This window comes from Antennarius striatus, chromosome 8, assembly GCF_040054535.1.
Source record: "Antennarius striatus isolate MH-2024 chromosome 8, ASM4005453v1, whole genome shotgun sequence".
NCBI classification, from domain to species: domain Eukaryota; kingdom Metazoa; phylum Chordata; class Actinopteri; order Lophiiformes; family Antennariidae; genus Antennarius; species Antennarius striatus.
Genome location: NC_090783.1, coordinates 9,682,540 through 9,707,641, shown reverse-complemented (window position 1 = coordinate 9,707,641; position 25,102 = coordinate 9,682,540). Strand labels below are relative to the sequence as shown.

The window sequence follows — 25,102 nt, the reverse complement described above, 5'->3', positions numbered from 1 at the left end:
ACTTCCTTTTGTTTTAATAATGTGTCAATTGTAGATTTTTGGCCATATTCTTTGGCGAGATCAACCAAACGCATCTTTCTCGTGCTCTTCTATTATCTCTTGCTTTGTTTGTACAGACAGAAAAACTCTTTTCTTCTTCTTTTCTTTTACTCTTTTCTCCGTCACTTTCTTGGGGTCCATAGTGAATACGTACTCAGAAAGTTATTATATTTGCGCAAAACTATCAGACTACCTCACGGGTCCAGTGCCGAATGCCGAGACACTCCATAAGCACTGTTCCACACAGAGGTGGAGTGGCATCCCTCTTACCCAATGGGATGCCATGAAGATACGTAATAGCCAATGGCAGAGCAGCTGTGGAATGTTGCGTTCAGAAACCTGTGGGAGATTCGAGTATCAGCCAATACTGTGTTTTTACATTACTTAAGTCGAAATTTCTCTCGTAAGTAGAGGTAATATTTTCCTTCTGAGAAATTTCGTAAGTAGAAAATTTCGTAAGTAGAGATATCACTGTATTGAAATTTTGAGCTTAAGATCTTACCTCTACTGTCATGATGGTCCGTCATCTGATTGCTTTATTAATATTTTAATTCATAGTAACTATGTTGAGCAAAAAAAGAAAGTGGTTGGACAAATATGTGCAACGTGAATTTACATGTACTGTGTAACTGAACGTGATGGGAGTCAACATTCTGCATGATTTGCAATGTCAAGTTGAGCAACTCTAATCTCGCACCGGCAAAAATAAAGGAACACTTCCTTAAGCTGCATGGAAAACAAAAGAAACAGACTTTGCTGTGAAAATGACATCAGAGTAGCACTTGTCAAGGTGAAGCCACGCATATCTGAACTGGTCTCTCAGTAACAACAGCAGAAGTCACACTGATGTGCAGGTAGGGCATTTTATGTGAGTTCATGCACTGTCTTGGTTTTGTTCTTTGAAAAAGGTGACGTTAATGTACAATTCATTACATACACCAGTAAAACATATACTTATGTCTTAAATTTAAAATAAATAAATAAATATGTATATATATATATATAGCATAAAAATGCATATATATATATATATTATATATTTATTTATTTATTTATTTTTTACTAAAGAAGGGTTCGGTGAGTGAGCATATGAAAATGGCAGGGTTCGGTACATCCAACAAAGTTAAGAACCACTGTCTCTAGACCAAACAACATCGCTGGTCTCACCACAGTTTTATACAGCTTTTTTCGGATGAAATTGTCATTATGGGATGCTAAGAACTTGGCGTCTCCTCTTAATGGAGCTTCAGTGGACTCGGACATTTTAACTTCAGTAAAGAATATAAATCTCTCCTGCAGATCCCTTCCAAACAAGGCTCACGTCTGTCTTTTCACAGGATTTCTGCCGACCAGATGAATCCAGTTTGTTCCTACCTGATCCAGGTGTGCTGTACCTGAATTAGTGAATTGCTGGTACCACGTTCTCAAGGGGTGAAACCTCCAGCAACATCAGGAATCAGGGTGTGGACGCTCACAGCGTCAGGACCTCGTATGAACCTCTTTGTGCGTCTTTAGCGTCTTTGAGCACATGAATCACAGAACACGTCGCTGATCGGTGCATGTTGGGAAATCAGTCTTTACGTGCAGCTCTTCAGTCCTTCTTTTGTCTTTTCTTTAATGTGATATGAACAGCAGGGTCACACACATGTTTCATTGATCAGAATCCATTGTCAGAATAAATGATCTATGATTAAAAGTTTCCTCTCACGCTCCATTTAAAAACAAGAAAAGATTTTATGCTATAATTTTTTTTTTTTTAATTAAGCATCACATCAGAACGTTCATGTCTGCAGCAGGTGGTATGTTTCAAAAACTGCCAGACTCTCTCCGCCTGGACTTGAACCCATCACCGCCTGCGCTGCCGTGAAAACCTGCTGCACGTTTGATCCCTGGCAGAAAAAAAGAAAAGCCAGAGCTGTTCGTCTGGAGTTCCCGCTGAACGGAAAATGAGCTGTGAAGTGAAGTGATGACACAGTGGGTTGTTCAGCTGTGACCGTCGTGGGGCTTCGGCTGTGACCTTTGCACTCTTCTCAATCTTAGAACAACAACTCCGCTGCGCAAAATCTGTCCAACTGGAGGAGCTGTAAAAAAATTAAACTCATTCCCAGGACACACATGTGGAGTTTGCCAAACAGGTTTTATAAAATTATGAAAACCTTTGAAAATGTGAACCATTTTATTTACATAACGAAATCAGCCACTGTTTTGTATGTGGAATAATTTTTCTACCTATTCTGAAACTGTCACGCAGGAGAGAAAAAAATAAAAAGAATTGTGTCTACTTCATCTGATCATGTCAAGTTCCTGAATTCCACTTCAGCTCTAATTGCTGAAGGCTCCATGGAAACCTCCATCTTCATCTCTTTCCTCTGAGCTGAAACAATACTCCTGATTTGGAGCAGCAGGTCTGCGCTTCTCAGCACACGTGTTGTTCTTAATCACGTCCTCCCCGCTGAACGTTGGTTCGCGACCCCCCCCCCCTCCACCACCCTCCATTCTCCTGTTTTTCCCCTGCTGTCATTTGATCTGAAGTCTGCCTCAGTGACGCAGACAGAGCATCATTCCTTCCGACGTGGAAATGTCACCTCAGTCAGATCTCCTCATTTAGGAGACCTGTGGCGTCAGCGGATCCAAACAGTTTCCTCCTTGCAGCCTTTGTGTCAATGTGGGATAAAAATAATCTTTAGAGAATTATTGTGTTTCACCTGTCATTATTAACACCTGTACTTCGCCACTTCTATTTCCACTTCTCTCTTGGTTTAAAAAAAAAAATGGCACGAATCATCTCGGATGAGTTGAAAGGGGGTGAGATGCTGTGCGTCATGATCTGAGGAGTTCAGGGTAAAGTCTGCATATTTAAAATGGAAGAGGTGATGAATAATAAATTGATTTAGTTTCCAGATATTAACTTTCTGAATATGGACTGTGTGACATAACCAGAACTCGACCAGGAGTCCTTTTCTGTCTCTGTCACGTCTTCCTAACACCATCATTCAGTTTCTGCTGCGGACACGTGATCTCTCCGGGAGGCTTCAGACAGCTTCGTGTCCGTGAATTAAAACATTTGGACTGTGGAGTCCAAGAAGCTGACGATCGAATCTGCGGTTTTACGCAGGAATGGTTTCATCAGTCCGCGCCAGAGAAACCAGACCTGCCTGTTTGCTTCTGGGGGGTCACGTGTTTGTAGATAAGTTCCCTGCGCCCGCACGCCTCTCTTGACTTTGACAGATCCGTCAATGTTTGCTCTTCTAAACTGCGGGACTCGTGTTTGACGTTCTCACGCACCGGGACTGGCGTGCGGCTATACTCGGGTGAAGTTTATGCGCGTAACTTTCATAACACACACACACACACACACACACACACACACACACACACACACACACACACACACACACACACACACACACACGTGCTGCATCACATTCCATCTGCCCCTGGAACACGTGCTAAAGCGCGGATGTTGGGATTAAACTGTAGCTTGAGCGATCCGCACATCAGTCTGTAGCGCCATGAGTCACTCTTGCGGTACAATTTGGGTTCTAAATCCACTAGAGTCCATGTGGAATTCATGGTGCGCTCTGCCCGTGAACGCATCACGCGTGGCGGGACCGGGCGCAGGCAGGTGACATGTGGGTCGCCTGGTAAAAGCTTCCTGTCGTATTTATCGGGCGCGCCGTCTCCCATCGACTACCCACGGCTACCATGACGACAATGTTTCTCCTGTCAATTCAAGAATGACGCATTAAATTAATAGACTCCGCGCACGGCGAGGCGGACGCGCGCCGAAGCCGCTGCGCGCAGAGCGGTAACGCGCCGCGGCGCGCGTCGGTGATGGGCAGCCGCGTTCAGGTGACTGTTATAAGACACCTGACGCGCCACGCAACTGCAGACGTAACACGGTCGTTTATTCCATGTGACATTTCGCCGCAGATTTGCCCTCATTGCCTTATAAGGAAACGCCGTCGTGCCTTTCTGCAATAGGCCGAGCGCTGCAGCCTGCGGGATCCACGCGCTTTAACTCTTTCGCTGCTGAATTTAATTTGGTCCGATACACCAAACAAAGCTTTTAGGGTTTAAGGGACAAATGCGATTTTTTTTTTCGTTTTGCACGCAGAACATCGAAAATGTTTCCTCCCTGTAGAATTATTAAGTGTGTGAGAAATAGCAGATAAATACTGGATACATGGACCCACAACGTCCAACAGTGTGATTTGGAGTCATCTCCTTATCCGTGTCTTTTTTGTAATTATTTTTTAATTCGTTGTACATGACGTACTGTCACATTCTAGATGAAAGTTTAGATTCGGTCTGTTTTCCCCTCCATCACGTGCCCAAACTGGTTCACGCTACCAGTCCGGTCTGGCGTGGGATCTGCCCGGTGGGGTCACAAATAACAACCGCTGGAGGTCCGACCTGCTGGGACGGGGGACGGGGACCTACACCGGATGGATGTCCTTTAGCACCACGGAAACCCTCCAGAAAAGCAAACGCAGAGTCATCCCTTTGTGTGACCTTGACTCAAGTGGAAATCCATTCAGTGTCGTGCGCAGAAGCAGCTGGGCTCTGACCGCAGTCTAACTTCACACTGCCAGGACTATCATCCTGCACCGGGGGTTCTGTGGGCAGTATTTACTTGTGTTTGCGAGTCCAATGCCGGCCAATAGACGTCGGTGACGGCCACAGCGGTGGTTGGACTTTACGTGACCTTTATCAAAATGCGTCTGCTATTAGTCATTGATAAATTAGATTACAATTAAACCAGCCGCAGCTCAGAAATCTGTGAAATCAATAAATGGAGCGCTCAAAAATACGAGCCTATCCCAGATTAACCCAATCGAATGACGTGTTGTGGGATTAAATACACAATTGAGCGACAGGCCTCGACGACTGAGTTCGCGTTCAGGCCATCGTGGTTCGGAATGGAACGCTTCCTTCTCCCACAGCTCCCTCCCGCAGTTACATTTCGCATTTTGGTCTCGTTTCAAGACACAGGAGGGACACGTGGTGCGTTCACGTCTCCTCTCAGCTCGTACTTTAGAGAACCACATGCGCACTCCGGTTTGTCCAAACAGGTTTGATGGCCATGCGTCAAGAATGTTCTGTAGGAATTAGTGGCTGTGTTGTTGGAATTTTTTAAACCTCTGAGTCTTATTTCTGATCCCAAGCAATGAACACACCCAGAGAAACGGAGGCCAAACCTTGGCATTATTTTCTAGTGTAAGTCTGAGCTCATACAGAATAACATGTCCTAATACAGCCGTGCTGTTTCGTGGGACTGTCGTGGGTCGTCATTGATAATTAAATAAGTTAAATATAAAAAGCAGCAGCATATCGAAGATGGGTTGAAAATGACAAGAAGAACTCTTTACAGATGATGTCGGACAGGAGCTTAAACGAGTCATTCATGATGATATAACTCTATTTATTCATTACAACCAGTGTTTCCTTATTCCTGAACTACACACCTCGTTTATCCGTTTCCTTTGAAAATTAAATAAAATCATTTACAGAATTAAGCGCTGAACAGAAGCTATTTTAAATATTTTCCGACATGACTTGAATGCATCACGAGAGAACACCCCCCCCCCCTCCGCCGCCCTTATTACCTCCCCTGGTCCGACGTCACGCCATTGGCTGTGGTGTTTTCTCGCTGCAGCTTCAGCTCGCCTCCAGAACGAGTCTCTCCGGTGGGGGACAGCGACGGTTTCACCCCGAGGAAGAGGAGGATCGCTGGGTTCCGGCTCGGGAGAGCAGCCGGAGGACGGAAAGGGTCTGACGGGAGGGAAGCGCGTCGGATAGCAGCAGCAGAGACGGACAAACAGGACAGAAGAGCCGCTTCTCTCGGGTCGGAAAAATGGAGCTACCCGCCGCGGGAGAGCACGTCTTTGCGGTGGAGAGCATCGAGAAGAAGCGCAGCAGAAAGGTTTGCCTGGAAGATGTTCGTGCGCAGATGCACATCGTTTCTTTTTAACCACATGGATTGTGTACACACATTTTATTTTTTTTCCTCACTGTAAAATGTTTGAGTTAATGCTGCGATGCGGTGTGTATCTGCGGCGTAAAGTGCCTGTCTAACCCCCCCCCCCGTGTCTCCTCATTAACAGGGAAAGGTTGAGTATCTGGTCAAGTGGCGCGGATGGTCTCCGAAGTAAGTATTGTGTGGGCGCTCAGCGGTCATAGTGCTGATGATGACATTCACGACAGAGGCCAGACTCAATGTTTTCAACCGTGTGAGCGTGGGCGCGCAAATGGGCGGTTGCGCGCTCTCGTGTTTTGGGCCCCTGAAGAATCTCAGTTCGGTGATCGCTGCGGTTTTAGAACGTATGGAAACACGTCAAAACGGACGTGTCTGGAATTCAGCGCTATGCCTGACTGACGGTCTTATGTTCAAAAGTTGAGAGGAGGCCACTGTAGCCCCCCCCCCACCCACACACCCACCTACACACCCACACACCGTGCGTAAAAGTTGTTGGTGATTTAATACGCGTGTGTCCACGGGGGGTGCAAGTGTCAACGCGTGTTGGTTACGCATGGGGAGATTTATAAGTGGAGATTTGGGTTCAGGCCAGTTGACCCCGTGGTTTCTGTTACCTGCTGCTGTGGGACAGGCCGGTGTGTTCACGCTGCTCGCTGTCTCCTCTGGACAGGTACAACACCTGGGAGCCAGAGGAAAACATCCTGGACCCCAGGCTGCTCGACGCTTTCCAAGACAGGTACGTGTGGGGTTGGATGCACCTGCGATTTAAATGCAGGTTCATCCATAACTCCAAATTTATCCGTTTGATTAAATTAGGACGTCTCCACCCTGTTTTGTGGTCAAATATGTTTCGTCCTGGTTGTTTGATTTATGATCCTCTGGAAGCTGATTATAAAACGACAGTTAAGCTCCTGGGCTTTTGGATTGGAAGCGACAGTGATGTCATTGTAGGGTCATGTTTGAGTTAAACTTGCTCAGCTCAGGTGACGAGAGCTGAGTGTGACATTTTGCTGCATCTCCTTTTGGTAACCTGATAGCTATTTCAGTATGAGCATCAGGTTTTCAAACTAAAGTGCTAGCTGCTGTCCCACCAGATACACCAGTTTCCTGAACGTGCAAAGTTCCTTCATTATGATTCAGTCTAGAATTCAGCCCACCATGCTTTTACATGATGTATAATAAACCATGAAACCATCTTTTCCTCCCTCAGGGAACCACAGAACCATTTTCAGCACAATATTTCAAAAGAATATGTGTTTGGGGCCCAAAACCTTCCGGTACAACTGTTGTGTTTGGTTATGTGCTAATTTGGTTTGCTAATTTTCAGTAAATACACATATCCAAGCTCATAATTATGACAACTGTATTCTGGATTCATAAGAATGGTTCACTTTTTTCTCATTCTGCGCATGATGTCATGGAAAAAACAAGAGGAAACATCAATTAGCAGAGGACTGAATGCTTTCTTAGTAATTATTATAATTTTGAAGTGTGTGCTTTGTCTCAAACTTCGAAGAGAGTCCAACTGACTGGGTCTGTGACTGGCAAATGTGGTTACCATGGTGAAATTAGCTGCTTGGCTAATTGCTAAAGAGCGTGATTAGTGACTCACCAGCCAGCTCCACATGAAGGACAGAATAATAGATTTTTTTTTAAAGCAGGGAGTGTTAAACTGTCACTGGCTTTTCTCAGCCGTCCTCAGCTCTAGCTTAGAGCAGCCATTCTCTTACATGTTAGAGCCAAACACTGACATTCCTCTGCATCTGTTTAATAATTACATCCCACCCTCTAAAGTGGAGAGATTTATTGAAACTAATTGCTCGTCTCTTGGGGGAGCCAACTCGTCTGAATGTCAGTGTATGAAAATACACTGAGTCGTCATTGTAATTAGATGTGATGCAGGAGGGTGAGGCAAGGGACTGACATCAGTTCTGTCTGAGGGGTGGAGTTACCGGCCCGGAGACGAGCGTGGAGACGGACGACAGCTTTTAATGTGGATTCATTACCAGTTCTATTTAGGGGAGGAAGGAGCCGCTTTAAATCTCGCTCCTTTAATCAGTTTTCCTTCGTGTTTTTTAATTAAGCCCGAGGAGGAAGGTCATGACGTTCTGTTGCTGTGCAACAGTGTCTCGTTTCTGTCGGACAAACTGATTGGCTGCCTTCTTCCTCTCCCACAGAGAACGTCAAGAGCAACTGATGGGTTATCGGAAGAGAGGACCCAAGCCGAAGCACCTTCTGGTTCAGGTGACACAAAAAAAGAGGAAATATGAAGTAGTTCACCTGGCTATCAGTCATACTTCATTTACAGTAAAAAAAAGCTCCCCTTCACATTATTCACATTATAGGAATAAATAAAGTTAAAGAGACGTTCTAGGTTAACCTCGGCTTAGGTCGTTAATCAGTTCCAGGAGACGCGACTTATGTCAAGATAGAAATGACGTGAGTGGAATTAGTTAGCCTCCACGCTAACCTTGAAGATAACCATTCCCAGTTCTTGAACTTTATGAATGAATACATTATAATAATATTTGGTTAATCATGAATTTATTTTAAGTTTAAAAACAGTTTCATTTTATTTTTTAGTACAGTATAGTACAGGAAATACGTCACCATCTTGTCTTCAGCTGCTTCTTCCTCATTGTGGGTCACAGGGGTTACTATGGGCTAATAACACAAATTTCCCCACTGTGGGACAATAAAGATTTATTATTATTATTATTATTATTATTATTGTTTTTATTCTGATTAATTGTACTGTAACAGAGTTCATTTTACCTCAAGGAAGTAGTGCATCCCTGGGATGCGCTTCAAAAAATGTGTGCAATCCAACATGACGTTTATGCATCCCAAAAGCAATAACAGAATATACAGTAGAAGCAGTATGAAAGGATTGAGTTTTGCCAATAGTACAATATAAAAACTAAACAAACTGTTAATTTTAACAATTTCATTAATAACAACATCATAACTGTTTAGGTAAAAAGAAAAAAAGAGTAAAATTGTGTATTTTATTAAAATGTTGCAGCCCTGGTAGTAATTTAAAAAAAAAATCATCAACCTTTATATAGTGCTTAATCACATCATCAGACATTTCAAAGCGCTTTAACAGACAGACACTCAACAGAACCTTCCAGAGCAAACACAAGCGATGGTGGTGGGGAAAAATTCCGTCATTGAGGAAGAAACTCCGGGTAGGACCCAGACTCTCGCCATGACTACTCGGGATAGAAACAGGGCAAGGAAAAGAAAGAGAAAGAGAGTGGCAGGTAGGCCAGATTGAATTTTCAGTTCAAATTGTGTCTTAGTTGCTGAAGTGTGAGCGGGATTACCAGGCCTTTGGATTTCCTGTCTTTCGTTCATATTTCCCACCTGTCGAGCAGAAGCACAAAGACAGCAGCAGTATCTTGGAAGCGAAAAGTAAGAAATAAAGAAAGATGTAATGTAGTTGTTTTTTTTCCTTTTACTTTTTACTCAATAGTTTTCTTTGCCTTTAATTCAAATTTTCTCCTGTAGACACTGCGCCAAGCTGACAAAGCCTTCTCCACACACAATTTGTGTGTGGAGAAATTTGTCATTATTTTGTCTTGGTGCTGACATTTAGCTGTGCCCCATCCATGGAAACAATGACACCATAGCGATACAAATGTTGGGATTTTTGCTGGTTTTCGCTTGGCTTGTTCTGGGTCTTTATCTGCAATATCCACAGTAATATTTGTCTTTTTCTTCGTTAACTATTGATTGTTTTTTATTCAAGAAAGCGCTCATTGTCACTTGCTTTTTCTCAAACTTTTGCATCTTTTTCAGAGGCATGGTAATATGTCAGACTAACTTGTCGCTCTAGCAATGCAGCGTGTAAAACGAGCGGTTTAACAAGTGAGTCTTGTGATAAGAACCTTGTGCGAGATCAAAATATAATGGTGATTTCAGGGTTCGAAGTGGAGAAATGGATAGATTGTGAAAAATATTTTGTTGAATGGAAGTGCATTTTTTTCCTAATATTATATCATAGGAAAAAGTAGCATCGAATTTTTTCTATTGTAAGTATTTAAAGCTTGCATTGTCTGATGACCGTGCGTCCCTGTCAAAAAATGTGCGTCAAAGACGCAATGACTCACGTTAACAGTGCACAAAGGTCAGAGGGATATCATCCATGTGCAGATTGTAAAGCCCTTTGAGACATTGTGAATCTGGGCTATATAAAAGTAAATAAACTTGAAACATGTTAACGAGAACACTGATGTAACCTAGTATTATGTGGTTTTCACGGTTTACTAGGGATTTTATGATTCTAATATTTGTGTGAAATGTAGAGTGGAGTAAAATGATGTCAACCAGATTTTAATTTTTCTATATATTTTTTTGAAAACCAATAATCGAAAACGGCGTAACTCCAAATGACGTAAGCCGAGGTAAACCTGTATTTAATGTACAATGACACTAGAAAGTCTGTCGTACATTTCTTATAATGCACTCAAGAAGTGTTGCTTATCCACTCAGACATTGTGTAACTGTGTCCCCTGGCTGAGTACACTAAGTCATGGAGTGTCCATCTAATTGCATCGCGTTTGCGAACCAAAACTCCAAAGATTTACCACAAACAAGATCCTGCTATAAATTCACTTAACAGTTGTAGCTATTAGGTTCTTACATTTGTACACTTGCTGCATCAATCACTGGTCCAAAGGCCATGGGAACCCCTCAGAGAAGTGTCTTATTGTTCCTCTCAGGAGGGTGTTGGTGGTAACACATGGGATAAAGTCAATGACGGGACACTGGCATTCCTCTAGGCTGAGGTCACAGCCACAGGAGACACTTTAAAACGTCACTCATGACCAGGTTGGCGGCTGAAAGGGCCGCACAGGAACTGCGGGGGGGGGGGGGTGAACACGAGTGAAGGCCCCTGAAATAAACTGTGTGCTCGTTGGGGCCTCAGGCGAACCCTTTCAAACATTCCAAGCACAGTTTCTTCGGTGCGGCTCATGGGCCCCCGGTAAATGGCGACTCTTTCTTAACCCCGTTGACACAGACGCCGTAGAGAGGATGCTTCTTTGTAACCAGCTTATGTAAACTTCCTCATCTCTGCATTTGGTGCTAATAAAGTTTGCTCTTACAGAAGTTTCTGTCTGGTCTTGCAGGTTCCTTCCTTTGCAAGAAGATCCAGTGTTCTGGCAGACCTTCAGGAAGCATCACTGGATGAGGACCCGTGTGAGACGAGCAGTCCCATCCATGTGATTTGTCCCCAGGGTCAGCAGTACCAGCTGAACAGCAAGAAGCACCACCAGTATGAGCCGCCGTGCAGGGAACATGAGCCCGAGCCGCCGGCCAACGGCAAGACCTTCTACTACCAGCTCAATAGCAAGAAGCACCACCACTATCAGCCGGACCTCAAGGTGCATGAGCCCCTAAATCCTAAACCCCGTGAGGTCAAAGCTCCAGAGTTGAATAACAAGGGGTACAACCTTCCCCCGGTGTTGCAGCAAAAATGGGTCCGGGACAAGGACTCAGGCTGCCTGACCAAAGTTAAGGACATCACCATGGAGCTGAAGAAGCTTCCAGCAGACCTCAGTTGTCACAAAGAGCCCGAAAAGGTCAAACCCGAAGAGGTCACTTTACCGCAGTTCAACGGTGTTGGCAGCAGCAAGCTAAAGATCGTCAAGAACAAGAACAAGAATGGGCGAATAGTGATCGTCATGAGCAAGTACATGGAGAACGGAATGAAAGTAGCTAAGATTGAAAACGGTGATTCTAACAGGGCGGAGAAGTCGCTGCGAGGCGTCGACGGCAGCGCCGAGAAACACCTCGAGAAGATGAGGCTCGTCAAGAAGCTCGGTCTCATGAACGGATTTACAAAAAGCTCCAAAGACAAACCCACTGGTCCCAGTTCTGTACTTAATGGCGATTGCTCCAAAGGAAGGGAACAGGCCCCCAATATGAAGCCAACTGTGACGGAGCTGCATAAACATGCCGAGGTCAGGGGTCAGGGGCAGCTTCAGGAGGATCAGCCTTTACAATTGACGACCAAGGCCAGTCTGCCCTCCCTGCCCCCGGACAGGGCGGCGTCCTCCTTGTTGGACAACAGCAGGATCCCAGGTGGACCTCAAGGACTAAAGCGACACTTCTCGGGCACAGACGGTGAGGAATTTGGGGGTAGCAAGAGGTTTTCGAGCTGCAGGTGTACCAACACCCCCACCACAGTGCTCCCACACGTCCAACACCTGGGGGATTGTGGGTATGCAGAACAGGAGGAACCTATTGACCTGAGCATCCTGAAGTCCAGACCTGAAGCATGCACACAACCTGAAACTGTAACGCAAGCAGATACACATACACAAGAAGAAGCAGACACGCAAACGGACACGCACACGGACGCTCGGAGTGAAACAGAGGAGGACAGAGTGGATTTGTCTTCTGTTTCCAGCCACGACAGGAGAAAAGAGGGAGCTTTCCAGCCTTTCCTTGGGAATATAGTGATCACGGACATCACGACAAACTGCCTCACGGTCACCTTTAAGGAATACGTAACGGCCTAGCTGGGACCCGCTGTGTCACTCTACTGAAGATTTATTTGCAATTTCAGATGCTTGAATGTACAAATGGAACCTTGATGTCGTTGTCATCGTAAATTTTGGTTTAAAAGAGAGACTTTATAGCGTTATTTACACATTTCTTCTATGAGCTCTAGCTGTTGTTACTTCTGGAGGTTTTAACCACACGCAGTGTCTGGTTTCAAAAATGTAGGTCAAATAATGCCCTTAACTCCTGTAAATACTCCCCTGCTTTTCTATAGATAACATTTGATTCCACACTTCAGAAAAACATAGACTTGTGGAGCGTTCTGTGAAGAAGAGAAGTTATGATGGAATATGGAGAATAAGTGAACGTGTGAACAGACAAATTTAAACAGGGATGTATGCTGCTGGAACAGGTGACGCCATGAGGCCTGCTTAAACAACAAGATGAAGAAAACTGAAGCACAGTTCTGTCAAAAAATGTCATTTAAAAGGTTTGGAGGACAAATGTGATGTTTTATTTAAATAAGAGTTTGTCTATTTTTATTTTTCAAGTTTTGGAGCCACGAAACTCACTCGCGTTGGCAGTTTAAAACTGTTTGTGACCTAAAAGGACTTTTCAGTTCAATCATTTCGTTCACAAATGGGTGAGACACCCCCCCCCACACACACACACACACACACACCTCACCCCACCCCACAACAGGGCCCTCATCCTGACATATTGGATGTTAGGTATGGGATAGAATGGGCTCCTGGTGGTGTGGGGTCCTGATTGACTTCTGTAACTGTGTGGAAATTATAAGTGAAAATACGTTCTTGTCATCAGATCTGCCCCCCGTGTCATACATGCCCCCCCCCTCCCCACTAGAACTACCTTCCAGCACTTTGCGACCTGAGGCGCATTAAACCTGTCTGAGAGAACTCGGATCCGACGCACTTTTGATTATTTTTGCGTAGACTTAAAAAAGTGAAGCTTCCACCGAAACATTTTGCAATAAATAAAATTGTTTGCAAAGGATTTGTGGACTTGCTTGCTATGTTTTTTGTCCCCCCCCCCCCCCCCCCCAAACCAGAAAATCCCGGCCCGGCTGGTCACGTGACCGTGAGAATGAAAAATTTTGAAGAAGACAGAGCTGCAGCTTCTAACACGATCACCTCAAAAGAGTCCGAATTCGGACTTGGATCCGTGTGTGTGTGTGTGTGTGTGTGTGTGTGTGTGTGTGTGTGTGTGTGTGTGTTTCTGAACATGTGTGTGTGTGTTTCTTTTCAGACTGCCTGCGGGCCAGTCCTGCTTCACGACCCCAGATTGACTCATCGTTCATTAAAACCATCGCAACGAATCCAAAACACACCGACTGAACTTCCGGCGTACACGGAATAAAATCCGCTCCTCGATCCGTCTCTGAAACATGAATATAATACATGACTAACACCACGAACACGTGACAAGATCACTCGTTGTTGTCGAGTCCTCAGGGCGCCTCTGCGTCACGGTCGGACCAACTTCGCGCGTCCCCGCGGGGGATCTGAACCGATCACCGCCCATGGATTTGACCTGACGCCACGGAAGGCGACTGATTTCTTTGCGTGGACGCTTTAATAAAGGAATGGATGTGTTTATTTTCATCTTCCGTGTTTCTTCTCATTTCTCGTTAATCATTTCGCGAGGCGCACAGTTCCTGTTCTCCTGCGCTTTTCAAGCGCCGATGAGCGCGTCGTGTCCGTTATCTCCACGCTCATTAACCACACCAGACGTCCACGTGGACGTATTTGTTTCGCGCTGAGAGGATAAAACGACGGGTGTCCGCCTCTCCTGCTGAAGTTAAACGTTGGTTCGCGTCGAGATGCGCCGTAGTTCGACGTTCCAGCCCGCAGCTCCGTCTCACCATTTCCTCGGCTGCACCGCACCAATAAAATGCTTTCTACACCCTGCGTGTAAATGTGAGGAAACAGAAAATGGCTGTCCCCTTTCTTCTCCATCCACCGCAGCTGCAGCAGCCGACAAATGTAATGTGGTTTTAGTCCAACAGTCAGCAGCGAGACCTTCTCCGAATGGTTTAAGAGCGCGTTGTTTTTTAATCGTGGCCATCAGATGTCTCAATTTAATTAAACCAAATACATACAAACAAACAAACAGTTCGTTATGAAAGTGTCATGAAATAAATCATAAAATAGTGAAAGAAGCACTTGTGGCGATCCACCCTGTTGACTTCCTCCTCTTATCTGACAGGTCACCCGTGACTGAGTCGGGCCTGCCGCGTCGTGATCGTGGATTTCACAAGATAAAAAGAAAAGGTAGTACTGGGTGACATAAAGCAATATTTGTGCTTTTCACATGGAGGTGAAGTCAACTTAGAGCCAAACGCGTCTTCCACTCAGTCCCCGGGTTCAATTCCACGACCGGGCGCACAGAGATACCTGTGTGAGGCGCGCACATCACCCTTGATAAAGAGCGTGCTGCTGCTCCTTGGCGGGCTGCATGTTGGATGCTTTATTTAACGGTGGTTTTTACTCAGTCTAACTTTCAGGAACTCGGCTCCTTCAGCTCGTCAACGGCACTCAGCAGCTCCGACCAGTGTGTGACGTCACTCGTTTCATTTGTGAAAATTAATTTAGAAGGGAAAAAGAAAGCATGTGGGTGGAACTGTGGTGGGACAAAAAAACAACACACCATCCCACTTTTTACACTTCAAACTATATTTACGACGACATCACAACGCAAAAATGGACATTTCCTCTGAACCTCCCGTCCCATGAACGACTGGGTGAGAAGTCTCTTGAGTTGTTGAGCAAAGCTCGAAAAATGGATTGTGTAATCTGGACTGGTCCGGTCAATTTTCTGCATCACACAATCATTTTGTTTAGTCTTTGGTAACACAAGATACCCTTATGGACTATTGGCCAAGGAGGCTTTGTGGAAAGAAACAAAACCAGCTGGAATCGCCTGATAGAAAATGACGCACGGTGATAAAACTGCCCTGTCCCCCTATTATTGGATAGAAATAAGCGAGAAAGAAATGTGAATAAATGGAAGCATAACCTCTAAAGAATAATACATAGAGGGAACCTTTAAAATAAGCAGATTTTTAATGTTTCATAGTAATTATCAAGAATGTCTCCCTGTGATAATTGTATAATTATCCCGCCGTCCCGTGGGGTCGAGAAAAGACACCCCTGGTATTTTTTTCTTTCCATATCACCGCCTTTGTGGTGTCCGCTTGAGGTTTCCGCTCCACGCGCAGAGTCTTGCCCGGAAACAAGCCAACCAATGGTGTTTTATCGGCGGCAGCACTGCTGCACTGCAGGCGCGCCAAGACCAATCGCATCCAGAGTCGGAGGTGTGCGCGTCTTCCCGTTCTGCCGAGGACCGAGAGAGGAGCGGCGGACGGGAGAAATTAGACGAATTGGACGACAGCGTCCTCCAACCGGACGCGCTGTCCCTCACTGAAAAACAAACACGACAGGTTCTCAATGGCCGCGTCCCATTAAGACCCACAGATAATGAACTTAATCCGAAATCCTGTCCTGGGTGTCACCCAGGAATCCAGACTTTAGATTTACTGTCGGTCCACCTTCAACTGCTGGAGGGACTCCGCTTTATTCTGGAACGCATGGACTAGATTAAAAACATTTTTTTCGCGGGTTGGAAACAAGTCAGGAAGATTTTCTGTGTTTTATTAGTAACGAAATATAGCAAGTATACGTTTGCGAGCAGTTTATTCCCGTCGAAAACACTTAAAATTAAACTCGATGTGCGTCGTTCCGTTTGCTTTTTGTTAATTTAAAATCCTTGAGAAAGAAAATCTCCTGTAGATGCGGAATAGTATGGAGTCCGAAAAGGCCAAATCAATCATCTTCAGTATTCCTCAGCAGAAATCATCGACACCTTCAATGGATCCTTTATCTCTAAATGACAAAACTATAGCGTGTCGTGCTATGAAGGCCCGGTCCCGGGACATCCTCCGCCGGTTGTCAATTCACTTTCACCCGAAGTCTTCAGAAGACCGAATCCTTCACTGGTTCTTGAGAAATGCAATTTAACAAATTTAATCTCAAAGGTCGAAATTAAAACTACAAAGCCGTTGGATTTAAAAGCAGAATGTCTCGGGATGCAACGGTGTTAAATTATAAACTCCAGAACTCTTAAACAGCAGACTGACGGAAAACTGCTGATAGGTAATTTACCGGACACTTCATTAATTTGATTCTATGACGTCATTTAGTTTCCTAATAATTTCGATAAAAATTTAGAGAAGAATGAACCTTTAGGAATAGTTTACATACTTAATGGAACAAAGGGATTTTTCTCAAATGGTTTAAAATGAAATTATAAAACATTTAACATGCCCGTATTTTACCCCATTGTAACCTCTCTCTATACATCATCATCATAATGATAGTAAATAATAAAAGTAATAATTTCCACCTTTTTAAATAGTTAAAATTAATATAATCGTCGCTTTGTTTAGATTTCTTAAACCGTTTTAACATTTTTCTTATTTCTTCTCATAAAAATGGAAACGATGGAATTATAATTATAATCTGATCATAACAGTAATTTTCTTAAGATTTTTTTTCTACAGTTTAGATTCTGATTGGGGATATCATTTTATTTAATTTAATTTAATTCATTTTTTAAAAACGTCAGGCCTAGTGGGCGCATCGCGGACACGGATCATTTACGCCGGCGCAAACGCGGCCTTCGGGACCGGTTCTGACCCGTTTCCACGCGTCGTGTTTTATTAGGCGGGTCGATCACGGTGGCGGTGGGGTGAACACGGGCCGTGTTAAATTAGGGGAGGTTAAATGCGGAACCTGACCGTTTGCAGCTGTCGGCGCGCATCACCGGAATGTCTCCGGCTTTATTTTAGTTGATGCTAAAAGTTTCGTTTTTCGAACGGTTTCTAAACGCGGGTCCTTGAACGCCTCTCAGTGCGGGGTGCGACTGAAGCCCCACGAACCCTCCGATTAGTGGATCATTATTTTAAACTTTAGCTCCTCAGTTAACCCACATTTGTGTTCCACGTGGATGACAGCTCTGTGAATTGAATTGAGAACCACCGTTTGTCACGTGATGTTATAAAGAGAGGGGATTCGAACCTGACGACTTCAGACTTTGGATTCTGATTTAAAAAGTGTTGATTAAATAAACCTGAAGCGCACGGATACTTTGCGATCGGCCTGAAACGGTGGGTTAAAAAAAACAAAAACAAAAAAACTCGAAATGACTTTTGAGAACGCCTTGACGCGCGCGGGCACAGCGCGTGAAAGCAGCCCATAAAAACATCGTTATCTAACGGCTGGATGATTGTTAACCGGACCGGAACCGAACGGAACCCGCCTCCCCGCTTGGTTCTCGCGCTGGTGCACAAATGAAGCGCCACCGGTTTCCTGGTTCCTATCGACCAAAGGGGGGAGGGGGGGGGTTGACCCCACGGCCTGGTGTCACCGCGCGCGTGTATTTTTAAAAAAATTATCTCTCAAAAGTTGCGCGAGACAATTCACCCGTCGCGCGGGATGGTGGTGATTGTTGTGGGGCGGGGGGGGGGGGTGAGGCAGGGGAGGAGCCTCCTTCTCACCCTCCGAAAGAATCCACACAGGCGTAAGCTCCTCCCCCTCACTTAGCAACCGGATCACGTAGCAACGGCTGGACCAATGGGCGCCCTCCTCGAGGTTCCACCGACTGCGGTTTCCTAGCAACGCTGGGGAAGAAAAAAAAAACGCACTGACGTCCATTCTGTTCGGGTAGTATTATGGTCTGTCGGGAATTCAGAGTGGCTGGGACTGGAGAGAAGCTATCTGCTGCGCTAGCGTTAGCCACCAGCGAGCTAACGGCAGCTAGCAGCGCGGGGGGAGACATGGAGCTGTCCGCCGTCGGGGAGAGGGTGTTCGCCGCCGAGTCGATCATCAAACGGAGGATCAGGAAGGTGGGAGCGAGACGTGACGGGATGTTTTCGGGGCGAGATGCGCCACGCAACTCATTTACAGCTGCGCCCCCCCCCCCCCCCCATAAGCTAACCCAGTATGTTGTTGTTTCTGATGGCACGCAGGGTCGGATCGAATACCTGGTGAAATGGAAGGGCTGGTCCCCCAAGTAAGTCCCGCTCCGCCGCCCGTGACGCGTTCGCGGCCCGCGGCTGTTGCGTCTCACCGCCGCGGCTGTGGGACTCGGTAGCCCCACTCGAAGCTAGCGAGGCGCGTGGGGAGATTCCGCGACCATCCGTGTATGCCCCCCCCCCCGATTAATCCTACCTAATGCCCCCCCCTCTCCCACAGATACAGCACCTGGGAGCCGGAGGAGAACATTCTGGACTCCCGCCTGTTCGCTGCGTTCGAGCAGAGGTAAGGCGCGTCGGCGGGCGGAGACACCGACCGGGACACGTCCGGTAACGGGCGGTGTGCGCTCTGCTCCGGTGACGCTCCGCCCGTCTGTCGCTGTGTTCTCGTGCAGGGAGCGCGAAAGGGAGCTGTACGGGCCCAAGAAGAGGGGGCCGAAGCCCAAGACGTTCCTGCTCAAGGTGAAGTCAGGACGCTTGTTTATCATGTTTTTTTGTTTTGTTTGCTTTTAAATGACACAGTAGTAATCGTGTCGGTGTGTGTGTGTGTGTGTGTGTGTGTGTGTGTGTGTGTGTGTGTGTGTGTGTGTGTGTGTGTGTGTGTGTGTGTGTGTGTGTGTGCACCGTTTGCGAAACGGTTTGGAACGTCTCCAGTCGCTACTTTTTTATTTCATCGAAAGTCTCCAATGTCATTAAAAAAAAAAAATTTAAGTGCGAAAAAAATCTTCCATCTTTTCCTGACGCGGTCAGAAAGGATTTTATCTCCTGAGACAACGAACCGGGACATTTGCTCTGTGACCTATTCGGTTAAACGCGATTCTCCGCCGGCAGGATGTCGAGGAGGTTCCCTCTAGCAGGAGTCGTTTCTATCCTGGAAGTAATCCAGCAGTCTTTTTTATTCCATTCTGGAATAAAAAAAAAAATTTCATTCTGAGATAAAAAACACTAAATTAATGTCCCCTTTCATTTTCTCCTCTTCAGGCTCAGGCTAAACTCAAAGGCAAATCCTACGACTTCAGGAGCGAAGCTGTCCGAGGGATGCACATCAGCTACCCCACGCCGGAGCCGGTGGTCACCCCCAGGGCCAGGGAGGGCCTGAGAGCCGTCGTCCCCACCATCTTCCCCCCCAGCGCCGTCAACCGCGGTGAGAGCGTCCACATCCGACAGTTGGAGCTCCAGCAGCAAGCCGGTCCAGAAGGTCTCATCCACACCCCCAAAAAACGAGGCCCCAAGCCCAAGCCTCGTTTCAAGGACGGCGGCTGCAGCGCCGCGGGGTCAGAGCCCCAAAAGAGGAGGGCCGAAGAGCAGGGGGGCCACATCCATCACAAATTGAGTAAGCTCCACGGGGGGGAGGACAAGAGGCTGGTCAAAGTCTCCCATCGGTACCCAGGGAGCTACGCTCACAGTCACAAACACCCCCCCTATCACCACCACCACCCCCACCACCACCACCGCACACACGAGCGAGGAGGCTCCACCGGAAGCTCCTACAGGAAGTACTACTCAGCCCGTGGGCCGGACGCGGTCCCACACAGGACTAAGGACGCCTTCAAAGCCAGCCCCCCCGTCAGACTGCCGCAGATGGACAGGCCGTACTTCTTGGACCGGCCGTCCCCCCCCAGGCTGGACGTGGACTTGGACGAGGTGAGGTGGAGGCCCTCCCTCCGCAACGTGGAGGAGGTCCTGGTGACGGACGTGACCAGCAACTTCCTGACCGTCACCATCAAGGAGAGCAGTACCTCCAAGGGCTTCTTCAAGGACAAGAGATGATTTCACCCCCCCATCTGGACGCTGTAGGACATAGTGTGCGCTTGTTAGGCAGAGCAGCGTTTGTTTGTAATGTATAAAAGGAAATTATGTTATGTGCACATATGTATATAGTAAAAAAAAAAAAAGAGTTGGATATCTGTTTAATGTATTGACCAAATCAAGTGAAGTTCACTGCATACGTTGCGTTGGTGGAACACGTTTCCTTTGCAGCAGGCGGCTACTTCCTGTACAGAGCTTTTTGAATTTTAAGGTTTTGTAAGTGCAACTAACCAGAATGTATTTTTTCACTCCTATTTTCCAGCCTATAATCTTAGATATTATTAAACTCTCTCTACCAGATTAAGAAGGTCTGTATAATTTGAACTGATTCGACTGAATAGACTGTTCAAGTCAGCAGGGTTAATATTTAAAAAAAAATAAAAAAATACTCAAGCACTTTGAATTCAAAATTATAAAGAAATAATCTGTTTGTCTTGTGTTCAAAGACTCTGAGCGTGTAAATCTCTAACCTTTAAATTTGTAAAATGAATAAATGAATCCCGGGCCCTCTGTGTGCATTTAACTGCGCTTTTCCATTAACATAGTATATTTTACATTTTCATAGAAATCGTTCATGAAGCTTTAATGTAATGAGAAAAAACAGAGTTGGTGTCGATATGCTTTTTAGACGCTTTTCAATAAATTCCTAAATTCTGAATTTTCTGTCTCTTGTTTTTGATTAAATCGTCATTGAAGGAGATGCGTTCACGGTCAAACGGAATAATCGACTACGTCATCTAAACCTTCAAGGTTGTTTGCTTATTTATTTTATGGATTATACTTTTATTTCATTTTGAGTTAAAGGAAAAGGGGCAAAGCGCGTTATTTGTCTTCCTACCGAGGACGTCCTACACCTGGAGAGGAGGGATAAGACCTCCGACTAAAACCAGAAACCTGATTTAGTCGGTACCAGCCTGCAGCAGGCTGAACTTTTAGTCACTAAAAATGGATGAAAAGAGAAAGTGCGCTCTTTTTTCGGTCCATTAAACCGTTTTTAACGCGTTTATTTTGAGCCAGATCCACGCGTCACGCTGCTCGGGTCTCATTCGGATGTTCTCTTGGGCCTCACCGGCTCGCTTCCGTTTTTTTGACGTTTACGTTCTATTGGAGGAAAATTTCATTTTAAATGTAGGCCTAATCCCCACATCTGGACGACAGCCGATGGTGCGTGTTTCAGATTTTAAGGATCATTTCTGCCTTTTAACTACATCATTCAGATAAGGCCTACCGGGAATGGCCTGCGGCTCTCATTGGTCCAAGGAACAAATTAGGCCGGGGTGCGCAGCCGGGCCTTTTATTAACTCTACATCCGGATGATCCATGTATACCTCAAACACAAAAGAAATTTAAATTCGATTTTTTTGCTTGCAGAGGTTCCAGACAAACAAACAAACAAAATAAGAAAAGAAAAGAAAGAACGAAAGAAACGCGTTTTTCGTGACAACTCCTTCAGGAACAATCAGGTGTGTGTGCGTGTGTGTGCGTGCGTGTGTGTCTCCTCCACCTCCTGTTATGTTTGTGTTTTAACAACAAGAACTCACACATTATTCCTCATGTTCGACGTCAGTATGTGGATTTATTTGGGATTATTATTCACTACTAATACGTTTAACTACATGTGATGACACACAACTAACTGATGACACTAAACTAAACTACACAGCTGCATCAGGTAGGATTACATGCATGGCCATTTCTTCAGCAGTCTCCACATGGTCACAGTTCAGGAAAGAGAGGAAAGGTTTTCCATGTTTTCATTCTTCCAGGATTTTCCTTGTTTCACCGTCACTGAAGGAAAAAGAAGAGCAGAACTCAGACCCTGAAGCATCCTGGGAGATTGTGTGCGGCACAGTTATGATGCAGTGACATCTCCAGAACGAATATTTCATGAATGTCTCTTCAAACCGACTCCACGGCATCACTGTTGTTCTTTATTCTTTGCATGTGTTTGTGGAAATGTGTTTGTTTTGAAGCTGATGTGAGTGTATTTAGAATTCTGTTAAAAATGAAGCATTTCTGATTTGACTGACTGTGTTTACACATCAGCCTGACTGAAACTGTTTGACAACTTTAAGAAGTTTTCCTGTGGCTTGAACCGTTGTGATAAAGCCGTTTAAAAAGAAAACAGGGATGGAAATAAGCTCAACAAGGGAACAGACGCGTTCGGACTGACAGAGACGTCTTCCCTCAGGCCTCAGGGTGGAAATTGCTTCATACTCTGAAATGTGACAAAGGTTCAGGTTGTGAATCAATAAGAAATATGTTCCTCCAGCTGTTTGCACAGACATGGAGGCAGAATTCAGGTGTTTCCGCAGAACCGATGGTGCTGCTTTGCGTGTGAACGTGGACACGTGGCATCTGTCCTCACCGCGCTCACACGGGGTGTCCGTAGTTCCTGTCGCAGCGGGGGGAGCAGTGGGGGTTCAGCCAGTTCTCCAGGTTGGTCTCCTGAGCCCGCTGGTCCAGAGCCTGCATGTGGAGCAGATGCTCCTACACGGGGGTGGGGTGGTGGGGGTGGGGGGGCATGAACAAGTTGATAAAAGTGGACGCACTCCGTCAGCCACACCGGCCCAAAGGGATCAAGGTCAAGAGGGATCAGTTTGGTTCTGCTTCATAGCACAAAGCTCATGTTTAAATCAGGTCCTGCTCTAAATTACTACATGGAATTCACATTGGGTGAGAACATATTTTTAATATATTCATTAACTTATTTAATTCTAGAGGTGAAATGCGTGTTCTACTGCTTACGTCTGTGGAACACGACAGATTTCTGAATGATTTCTGAATGATCGACGATGTGAAGTCTGACACCAGATCTCCTACAAATGATCCTTAAGCTTTTATTAACAGTATTAATGACATTTAAATACCTAGTACATGATATCAACCTGTCATTCCTCATGTCAGCTCAAACCATTCATTTCAGATGAGAATGCTGGAATTAAAAAAAAAAAGTCTTTTGGGTCACATGATCAACCCAACACCTTCTAAAGGTGTAATGAATGCTTTGTGAGGCATTATAAGCATTTGTTCATGTTATCAGAGCGTTAATGGATGCCTCAGATGAGGAATGATTCAACATTAGGTCTAAAATAAAAGCACTTCTGGGATGACTGATCGTCTGACTTCCTGTTGAGTGACACTCACCCTCATTGGCTCGTCGGGGTGGCCAGCCTTCATTGGTCGATCCTGCCTCTTGCTACGCAGCAGCTGCTTGGCGAAGCTCTCCTTGATGACGGGGTTGGCATCTGAAGGAGAGAACAGCGAGTGAAGCCACAGTGTTGACAAACAGCACAAGGATCCTGAACTCAGGATGTCTGATCTGACCTCTGACCTCAGGCTACAGCTGTTTTCTCGCTGTGATTGGCTGATCAGGGGAAAAACATTTCACCATCAACTGCTGCTGTTGTTCATGTGAGGTTGTTTATCCACACACACACGCACACGCGCACGCACACACACACACACACACACACACACACACGCGCGCACACACACACACACACACACACACACACACACACAGTATTTGGAGGAAGGTAACAAAGCGTCCATTCATCTTCCTGGTCCCTGGGGAGCCTGGCCCACGCGTCACGTGACCCCAGCAGTCGTCCAGAACCCCCCCACCACCACCTCTGTCCATACAGGGCCAGAGCCGCCGCTGCTGTTGCAGCAACGTGGCAAAAACACTCCCACCCTCTCTCCTGCTTGGGTTTGTCAATTTCAGAATAATTGTAGGAAGTTCTGAATATTTCAATTTCTTTTCATGCATGAAAGCTGCCAGGAATCGAATCTTTTTGTGAAGGGAAACGCTGCAAAGCGTAGCTGTAAGGATGAAACACTTCGTCTTGGTCCTGATTTAACATCTAAATACATGAAAATAGAGACACGCTAAATTCAAAGCTACTGATATGAGGAAAATGACATCTGAGAATTCATATCGGACATGACCCCCCACCCCCAGGTTCCTACCTGTGTCGATGGTCAGCAGGACCAGACAGAACAAAAGCACCACCAGCTTCTTCATCCTGTTCATCCTCGTCCTGCCTGAGCCTTCTCTGCTCAGAGGTCCCCCGTCCAGAGGGGCGAAGGCTAAAGTCTCCTCCTCCTCAGCGTCACCACAGAAACACTGCATGTCTGCTCCAGTGACTGAAATATTCTTATTACAGCAAATAACTTAAGAACTGTTCACTGCATGATGATGATGATGTAAATCCTAAGAACAAAACTTTAAAAATTACAATCCAACATTTCTGATAAAAGATCTCCTGACGCCATGTTCTCCTGTAATGAGGAGTCTGTAAGAATACATGCAATAAGCGATGGAATGCCCTTTGACACCCTAGGATTAAGTCATCACAGGTGACGTCAGTTTGTTTGAGACTTCACCATCATGGTGATGCACACAATCAACTCACTGAAACATTTCTGTTTAGGACAGTGAAGCTTTTATATCTTGTTAAACCATCCATTATTTCATCTGCTATGTGTCTTTTAGTGATGTGCGGTGAGGTTCATGGCTGGTGAGGCACTGATTTCATCATAATCAGATTTACAAACATATGAACCTACAGTGCAGCTTATTCACCAATTAATAAGTAACATGAGTGGGTTATTTTTGAAGTCTCAGAGCAGAATTATTTACACATACAAACTGTAGCACGCAAACAAGGACATTTGATTAAATAAACGTCATGTTGTTTCCT

The 25,102-nt window shown here is 45.5% G+C and overlaps 3 protein-coding genes and 1 long non-coding RNA gene across 4 annotated transcripts; 2 read left to right on the top strand and 2 right to left on the bottom strand.

The window, feature by feature from the left end:
- Positions 1 to 5,352: 5,352 nt before the first annotated feature.
- On the top strand, positions 5,353 to 13,521 carry LOC137600248 (E3 SUMO-protein ligase CBX4-like). The gene is made up of 5 exons (XM_068321765.1): positions 5,353 to 5,965; positions 6,147 to 6,190; positions 6,690 to 6,755; positions 8,197 to 8,263; positions 11,155 to 13,521. The coding sequence occupies exons 1-5, from the start codon at positions 5,897 to 5,899 to the stop codon at positions 12,547 to 12,549; spliced, it is 1,641 nt and encodes a 546-aa protein (XP_068177866.1). The 5' UTR covers positions 5,353 to 5,896; the 3' UTR covers positions 12,550 to 13,521.
- A 2,077-nt stretch (positions 13,522 to 15,598) lies between these two features.
- LOC137600737 (uncharacterized) lies at positions 15,599 to 18,919 on the bottom strand. The gene is made up of 3 exons (XR_011036978.1): positions 18,817 to 18,919; positions 18,111 to 18,233; positions 15,599 to 15,975 (listed from the first exon to the last, which is right to left on the bottom strand). It is a non-coding gene; the product is annotated as an uncharacterized lncRNA (long non-coding RNA).
- cbx8b (chromobox homolog 8b) lies at positions 18,271 to 21,054 on the top strand. The gene is made up of 5 exons (XM_068321213.1): positions 18,271 to 18,458; positions 18,582 to 18,625; positions 18,808 to 18,873; positions 18,983 to 19,049; positions 19,569 to 21,054. The coding sequence occupies exons 1-5, from the start codon at positions 18,285 to 18,287 to the stop codon at positions 20,355 to 20,357; spliced, it is 1,140 nt and encodes a 379-aa protein (XP_068177314.1). The 5' UTR covers positions 18,271 to 18,284; the 3' UTR covers positions 20,358 to 21,054.
- An 893-nt stretch (positions 21,055 to 21,947) lies between these two features.
- On the bottom strand, positions 21,948 to 24,546 carry c8h17orf67 (chromosome 8 C17orf67 homolog). Its single transcript, XM_068321655.1, has 4 exons — positions 24,369 to 24,546; positions 23,544 to 23,644; positions 22,765 to 22,886; positions 21,948 to 22,184 (listed from the first exon to the last, which is right to left on the bottom strand). Exons 1-3 carry the CDS (start codon positions 24,529 to 24,531, stop codon positions 22,770 to 22,772), a joined length of 381 nt encoding a protein of 126 aa, XP_068177756.1. The 5' UTR covers positions 24,532 to 24,546; the 3' UTR covers positions 21,948 to 22,184; positions 22,765 to 22,769.
- Between the last annotated feature and the right edge of the window lie 556 nt (positions 24,547 to 25,102).

Coding starts and splice junctions, on each gene's coding strand:
- cbx8b (XM_068321213.1), top strand. CDS start 18,285: ATGGTCTGTCGGGAATTCAGAGTGGCTGGGACTGGAGAGAAGCTATCT. Junction 18,626..18,807: donor TGGAAGGGCTGGTCCCCCAA/GTAAGTCCCGCT, acceptor CCTCTCCCACAG/ATACAGCACCTGGGAGCCGG. Junction 18,874..18,982: donor TTCGCTGCGTTCGAGCAGAG/GTAAGGCGCGTC, acceptor GTTCTCGTGCAG/GGAGCGCGAAAGGGAGCTGT.
- LOC137600248 (XM_068321765.1), top strand. CDS start 5,897: ATGGAGCTACCCGCCGCGGGAGAGCACGTCTTTGCGGTGGAGAGCATC. Junction 6,191..6,689: donor TGGCGCGGATGGTCTCCGAA/GTAAGTATTGTG, acceptor TCCTCTGGACAG/GTACAACACCTGGGAGCCAG. Junction 6,756..8,196: donor CTCGACGCTTTCCAAGACAG/GTACGTGTGGGG, acceptor CCTCTCCCACAG/AGAACGTCAAGAGCAACTGA.
- c8h17orf67 (XM_068321655.1), bottom strand. CDS start 24,531: ATGCAGTGTTTCTGTGGTGACGCTGAGGAGGAGGAGACTTTAGCCTTC. Junction 23,645..24,368: donor CCTGCTGACCATCGACACAG/GTAGGAACCTGG, acceptor TCTCTCCTTCAG/ATGCCAACCCCGTCATCAAG. Junction 22,887..23,543: donor ACCCCGACGAGCCAATGAGG/GTGAGTGTCACT, acceptor ACCCCCGTGTAG/GAGCATCTGCTCCACATGCA.